This window comes from Dryas octopetala, chromosome 2 (assembly GCF_963921425.1).
Source record: "Dryas octopetala chromosome 2, drDryOcto1.1, whole genome shotgun sequence".
NCBI lineage: Eukaryota > Viridiplantae > Streptophyta > Magnoliopsida > Rosales > Rosaceae > Dryas > Dryas octopetala.
This window is the reverse complement of record NC_141367.1, coordinates 17654293-17662154: the sequence shown is the minus strand read 5'-3', so window position 1 is coordinate 17662154 and position 7862 is coordinate 17654293. Positions and strand designations below refer to the sequence as shown.

Genomic DNA, 7862 nt, shown 5'->3' with positions numbered 1-7862 from the left:
TACCTGCTACATCTGTTCTTTTACCCAAAATAAAGAAAAGAAAAGTGGAAAGTAATAATAAACAAAAGGTGCAAGACTTGACCATTGTTACATGAGATCATCACAAACTTTTGTTAGTATAATCCACACCATCCAGGGTAACCTTTGGATGTTTACATATGTAAAGACATGACACGAGCACCCTTTCATTGTACATTGATTTGGATTCAACATAGTATTAGAAAAGGTGTATCATAAAGATGGGTCGAGTTCATATTGGAAGAGTTGAAAGTCTCCGGGTCTAGAAGGTTAGCATAGTCTCACATCGCCAAGGTGCTTTTTGGATGCATGGTGTATAAATACATGGATACCTTTTCTTATAAGTCGGTTTTCGAGAATGAGTTCTACCCATAAGTTTAACACTTTCGTAGTCATCCAAAGAGAAACATATATTCTATATGTATAAAGTAATTAGTCTGTATTAAATTTGGAAAAGCCTATGAAATGTTACCCTTTGGTTTGGTCTGCTGAAAGACCAGTGTGGCGTAGATAAGCTCATTCCATGCATCTGGGACCCCAGGAAGACACCAATGGCTGCAGTCTTGCTTCCTTGTGGAAACTTTTTTACCAGCAGTTGCATTCTTGCTGTAGATTGATGGATGGCCATCCTTGCGGAAATTGGTCAACCCTGTCACATTCAGTACTTTCACTGGAACTCGCATTTCTTTGATTTCTTCATCCACTATCTTCATTTTCAACGGATAGCTATTGAGTATGGCCCCACTGAAGGCGGGTTCTTTTTCCCCATTGCATGACCCACCTGAATCCCAATCTCCACCTCTGCTTTCAAGAGTTTGGAGTGAGAACATAGATAAATCAAACACTTACCCATAATGAATAAATTATATATTATTTCTGATCAAGTCAAAAACTTTATCCCAGACTTTGGTTCTGTTTCTCACTACAGCAATTTCAAGTGGAAGGACCTCCAAAATCAACCACCACCCTTCACTCCACCAAAAGATAAACAAGAAAATTCTTCAATCATCTTTTAATCTTCTCTAATTGAGATTTTCACAAAGAATGTTTCCTAACACACAAAAGGAAAATTACTATAAAACTCTCTTCCAGTTGTCTCACAGGAACTGAACAAAGATATGAAAAGAGAAAGAAGGATTAAACAGTTGAAATATACCTGAAATGGGAAGAAGAGTATCCACGATAGAAAACCAACTGCTTTGATGGATTCACATTATGATCAACCCAGTTACCCCAGGTCCTCAGAGCCCTCCTATAGGCCTCAGATGAATCAAACTTTGGATACAGATGATCTCCCTCTTTATAGTAGTTTACCCTGTATCAAATAACTGTCATATTTTCTAGAGTATTCCCATTAATTTTTTTACAGAAGAAAAATGGCCAAAAGAAGAAGAGATCCTATACCACTCAACGAGACTGTGTCAATTCGTTGCAATGTCTATAAGCTAATTAAGTAGTTTTCCTGATATGAGATACAAGGATAACATACAACTGATCTGCATTTGAAATGTTAATTATTCTTATTGAATATTGGCTATATTCACATTCTGTGGATGATTTTATATTTTATACCCAAAGAAATGAATGATTTTATTAGCGCCCAAAAAAAAACCAAAGTTGTTATCAAAATTGAATGGTCCAGAAAAGCATATTTCGATTATGCAAAATAAATGTAAGAAAATACATTAGGTTACATAATATATGAGATAAGCTTGCAGACATACCCACGAGCAGTCTTTCCATGAGTCCACCAGTGGCCAGTATTAAAGACAAGAATATCAGCCCGCTTCCAACGTTTAGCTGTCTTGTCAATTTGGTCTATTGATAGAGTTGGATTTGAATTCCCTTGCCCATTAATGCGGACTCCTTCCTTCACAAGGAAATGTGACCTCACAAATTCCACCGTACAGTCATAGTCCTTTCCAAGATTTTCAGAAAACTTCACAATCAGTAAGTGTACCTAATGATCCATTGTACTCCTACAACTAAGTTGACCTTGAAATGAGTATTGATTGCAATTCTTTGGGTTGAATAACTAGTAAGGGGCAATTGGGTTTATTTTGATAATTTCAGCCAAATTTAAAATATTGTAATGTCATTCCTAAAACCAAATATGTAGTAGTGTCTGTTAAATGTAGTGCTCCACAGGACCACAAGGTAAGCTTTTAACCAAATCTGGAAAAAGTTAATTTAGAATGAGCAAACATGCACCCGGGCATGCATGTGTGAACATGCACAAATACACACACACACATTTAATACACATGCAAACACATATTTAATACACATACACACACATATTTAATATATTCAATGAAAAGCAAGTCCTAAGGAACATGAACTATACGTGTCAACAAAACCAATTTGGCTATGGGTAAGCTGCCAACTACACTAACTCAACAATCAATACTTAAGAGCCACATATAATTCAAACACAGAGAGAGAGAGAGAGAGAGAGAGAGAGACATGTTATCAAGCAAAAACTTACACAACTGCAAAATGTATGTGCCTGAACTGGAAATGGGGAGCACAATGATCTAAATACCTTGAATTTGAAAACAAAATAGCCTCTTCCCTTAGTTATTTTGTGGCCATTGACCTCATACATTCTGCTCTTATCATGCAAACCTTCACGGAGGAGGCAAAGGATTGACTCAAACTGGTTCCGGTTCATGGAATCTCCTACCAGCATCAACCTTTTACCCCGTAGTCTTACCAAGAAGTCTGTTGCATTAAACCTACGAGTGATGGTGAGCACAGAAACAAAATGTATTCCCAATAAATTGATAAATTTTCATAAACAGGGAGGCAAATAGAACTAAAAGATGGGAGGCCAAGATAATTATTGAAATACTGAAATAAATAGATACAATGGTTATCTTCAATATTGAATCACTGAGAGCACGCTACAACTGCCGTTATATTTCACTAGGGCTGGAAGTGGAACTAGAGTCTAGAGGCATAATATTTGAGGACAATGTAAACCTCAAACTTACTAAAATTGTACCATTCAGAAGTCAGAACTAGGAAAGTAGGAAGAGCATAAGCTCTTTAAAATGGTCAACAGGCCAATTCAACTAGTAGAATTCAAAGAACCAAAGAGAATAATTGAGATATCTCTGGAAATGTTTGCAAGTCATGTACCAACAACTCAACTCAAGAAAAAATCATCTGCAAACAACCCGTTCTGATGAGAAACAAATCTCAACTTTCTTTTTCAATTTGCTCAAACAATTCCCACAGCCCTTTATATAAGCAGCAACAGTGTCCTAATGAGAAACAACTAGCTCTCTATGGCGTAATGGCACAGGCCTCCTTGAATTTTGCAAGGATGTGTTTCAAGTCGTGGTTCAAATCCAGATAAGGGTAGATGTGTGTCATTGTCATCCTTGGTTGTCCAGCCCAGGGCCCCCACCATTTGGAACGAAATTGGGGGTGGGAAGACTCACTATAAATGATTTGAGAGAAGATGGATTTAGTGACAAAGGTTGTCTTATCTGCCTGACATATCAAACTTTATCGTGGTTAGTGGTTTTTATTCTCAAATACATATAGACGAAAATGTTCTCTTGCCAAACTGTGTCTGGATCATTGATTATGTTGATTTTTGCTTGAATATGTAGTCCAGATGTTCTAGAGACAAGGCTAAAATAATAAAAGGTAACTGAACACATAAGGGTGCATTTAATTATAAAGTTACTTTGGTTTGAATAAACAAAAAAAAAAAACCTAGATATGATGTATTTGAAATGACTCAACAGAATGAATCATTAGAACGTCTTTCTTCTATTTTTCTTATAACATTATATTTAAGCAATTAAACTGTAAACTGAACTAAAATCTCTAGCTTTGAAATCTCACATTGCAAATGGAGCCTTATTTATACCTATGGAGTTTTGAAATCTATGGAACCTACTAAGCAGTTTCATGCTCCTCTTCCTATCTTTGGTTTAGGTGCCATTCTAAGAACTTCATTGTGTATGGAGCCATGTCATAAATTAGAACAAGGGGTAAGGTTAACAAAATCCTGAAGAACCAAAAAGAAACATGAGGAATGTACAACGGTTGATCACCACCTTGTATATGTGTTATATTAGTAACAAGACCAAGTTATCCTAAAACTTGAACCACAGTTTCCTAATTGAACACTATTACCACTTAATGTGTTAATTTACAATGACACTTTCCAATTGGTTTTGTACAGACATTAAGCTGGCTCCTAATTCATCAACTAACTTTACATTTGAAATATTTGCATACTCACTACTGTTTCTCAGCAAATTGGTGATTTCCTAAAACTATTGTAGTCAATTAATTCGACCTAGCCTCAAGCCTGCCAGCTTGATGGGGACATATCAGGCTGTTAATGAATTTAGACAACCTTCTAGGGATGAATTTCAGTTAGGGCTGAGCTGATCAGAGCAAATTTTATGCTATAAGGAACATTTAGTAGTCCTTTTCTCAGAAACAGTTCTTTATGGAACAAACATATTTTCTAAGGGATATGTTTTTGTGTTGTCCTTGTCCAAGACCCACAAAGTTTCCTGAACCTCATTCTAGGATCAAGATTCTTTTATCAACACAGTTGGCATCCTAATGGGACCTTATATTGTGATTGAGCGTGGCCTGTAGTCAAGTCTGAAGCCTTGGTGGACATTCAAATTAGATAGTATGATGTTATTTCAGATGGTGAATGGAAAAGACTACGACTTTGCAGTTACTTGGAAGCCATTAGACATATTCTACCTAAAGCAGATCCATGGAAGCTATATGGCTTAGCAAAGCAAGTCGTTATCACAGGCTATCTCCTAAAGGAAAGCAAATGCAGTGGGGATACACAACCACATTGAACCAAAATAGCCAAAATGGCAAAACTCATGATACCCACAGAGCAAGATTAGAAAGATAACGAATAAAGCAGGACACAGATACCTTGGAAGATCACAGCCCTCAGGCTTCCACCGCCATTTCAGATATTCAGAGTCCCTCCTTCCATTGCTTTGGCAATCAAAAGCTTCATCAACATAAGGGCAAGAACCCGGTTTGTAAAGCGGGTAATGCTCATCTTTCACCCAAGTTCCCACATACAAATCACACCCAATTTCACCCATTTCACCAAATGGGTTCTCATTTTCATGACCTGGGTCTTGCTCATTTTCATCATTGGACGAATCCTTTGGCTCAGTTTTTGAATTTGGTGAAATGGGTTGGTGGGTTGGTGGGTCCACTTGTTGTGTAGAGGTGGAGTTGAGCAAGGAAAGGCCAGAATTGGTGCTTGAAGAAGAAGGAGAAGGAGAAGGAGAAGATGATGAAGAAGAAGAAGCAGGTGGGTCTAGTGTTTGTAGAGAGGTGGATTGGGACAATGAGAGGTGGGAATTGTTACTTGAAGAAGAAGAAGAGAAAGAAAAGGGGATTTGGAAAAAGAGATCTTTGTAGGGAAAGAGAGAAGGCTCAAGAGAGCGTTTGGAGAAGAGGAAAATGCTGAAGAGGAAGAAGGTGATGAATAGGAGAGTGGTGAAGGCGTGACGGTTCTTTTGGGGAGAGGAATTGGATGTTGCCACTGCCATTTGCTAGTCACTGGAGAGTGGAGGAGACTGCATCGGTTTTTCTGTTATTATTACGAGGGAAAGAGAGAAACAGGGTGATTGGGTGACCTTCTCAATGGGGAAACGAATTTTGTAATGAATCTGAGCTCTTTCCTTTTTTTTTTTTTTTTTATTTGATTGCAAAATGTAAATCTTTCCTTGCTTTCATTCATTCTTTTTAATTTATTTTTTCCTATTTCCTTTTTCTTTCTCCTTCGAACTATTGTTTTGCATTCATATTTGGAGATCATAATTAATCATGAGGATGCTTGGAAAGTTTGTATGTAAAGTGTATGTGGAAGTGTAAATTTGAATCCTTTATTTTCAGGTTGTTTTATACTATTGCCTTTACTTGGCTACAACATTTCGGGAGGAATGTTTTATACATATATATATATATTTAATTATAGGAAAAAAAAAACTTATCTATGACAGTTGTATATATTTTTTGTATCTATCTCTCTCATCATTTAATCTAGCACGTAATGAGAAAGATAGACACAATGTTGTATACACCCGTTACATAGAAGCCTTTCTTTTGATTATAAGATTTTCTTTTAAAGGTCAAAATAAAAAATACAATGATAATTAACCCAATTCATCTTTTAAGAAGGACATGAACTATATACTCATTATGCAACAACTATAAGAAATGCATAAACATGTCTAAAGTTCATAAACCAATATAAAACACAAAAATTCAACCTTACGGAGTCACAATATTCACTCTTGTTATATTTGTCGTTACATAAATTTGAGTGCCTATTTTTTAAAAGGTGAGTTTATTTATCATAGCTAGGTAGACCTTTTTAACATTTGAAAATACTAAGTGAGTTGATTTAATATTAGAGGGTGTAAAATGGACTTTAAAATCATTTACTTTTGATTATATACATATATTCTTTGATAAAACAAATGTAGAATGAATATTATTCAAATTTAGTATTGTAGATTGAATTGTTAATAATTTGGAGATCGAGTGCTTGGCAACTTGGAGATGTTGTTGGTTCTCCACTTCTCCTCCATCCATGGTGGTAAAAGCGGCAGTGACACCATTAGGGGTGGAGCATAAGGCCTATGTTGGCCCAACCAGAAATGCCCTTTTTCTTATGTAAATTTGACAACCCATCAAGTTTTAGCCAACTCTAAACTCATTTGTAGCCCATTTCAACCCATTCACTCAAAGAAATTTATTGTCCAACTTACCTTAAAAAACTCAACTCTAAATCCTAGACCTCATCCCGCTTTTAATACTCTAGCCCGCCCAAATTTTTTGAGCTGGATTTGCCACTGGACACCCTTTTTTCTGTTGTTTTTTGGAGACTTAGGTTCAGTATTGAATTGCTGTGACTTAAAAAGGAAAAACTACTTTTGCTGCATGTATGGTGAGATAAAAGTTGTTGTGAGATAAAGAAGCTAACTATTTGGTAAATTATATTTTTAGAAATGTTGTGAGTGTAAAAGGTAGCATTAAAGTATTTGATAAATTATATTTTCAAAAATGTTGTAAGTATAAAAATGTTTTTCCACACAACAGGTTTGAAAACCACCACCCATCCTGCTTTTTCTCAACCCCCAAAAACATCTTTTCCACACCACAGTTTTGAAAATAAGCAGCTTTCATTACTTTTACAGTTTTACTAAACACCACAACCCCAAACTGGGCCAGCCTTATAATTAATATTGATTCATACATCCAAGTTGCTCTTGGTAACTCTATGCTCACTAAGCCCCCTTTTTGTTATGCCACTTTTGTTTTGTGTTGTTGGAAGGGCTGGTAGTTTAAGATTGGGGATTCGGGCTATACTTGTTGGTTCATATTACTGAACCTTTTTAGTGTACATCTTTCCTATTAACCCCAAAGCATGTATGTTATTGTTGACAAAAAGGGTTATGAACTGATCACAAAAGTTGGGATTAACTCCAGCCATTACGGCACACACGATTTAATTTGATAAATGACGCGATAGTTAGTGATGATTGTAACCCCTATATCATTTCTATTCTAAGTATAACCTCTGATGAAAATGGTCAACCTTATTATAATCTAATTGATAATTATGTGAAAACTAATGATACTGACTGAAACAGGTTACGTCCCCAACGCCCTAACCTACAAGCCTACAGGGATGTTTAACGAATATTAAGAATGAACCAACCGGCAGAAGACATTACAGTCATTTACAAGGTTGTCTGAAAGAGACGACTCAACTGATCGAGGCTCTATCGATCTCTTCTTCACCATTGATCAACAAAAAG

The 7862-nt window shown here is 36.2% G+C and overlaps 1 protein-coding gene across 2 annotated transcripts; it reads right to left on the bottom strand.

The window, feature by feature from the left end:
* Positions 1 to 331: 331 nt before the first annotated feature.
* TBL5 (TRICHOME BIREFRINGENCE-LIKE 5) lies at positions 332 to 5651 on the bottom strand. 2 transcript variants are annotated; one of them, XM_086232478.1, is made up of 5 exons: positions 4951 to 5651; positions 2564 to 2756; positions 1743 to 1978; positions 1175 to 1333; positions 332 to 819 (listed from the first exon to the last, which is right to left on the bottom strand). In XM_086232478.1, exons 1-5 carry the CDS (start codon positions 5583 to 5585, stop codon positions 477 to 479), a joined length of 1566 nt encoding a protein of 521 aa, XP_086088604.1. In that variant the 5' UTR covers positions 5586 to 5651; the 3' UTR covers positions 332 to 476. The 2 variants fall into 2 exon arrangements, with proteins under 2 accessions (XP_086088604.1, XP_086088605.1); XM_086232479.1 differs by having other exon boundaries at positions 1743 to 1936.
* Between the last annotated feature and the right edge of the window lie 2211 nt (positions 5652 to 7862).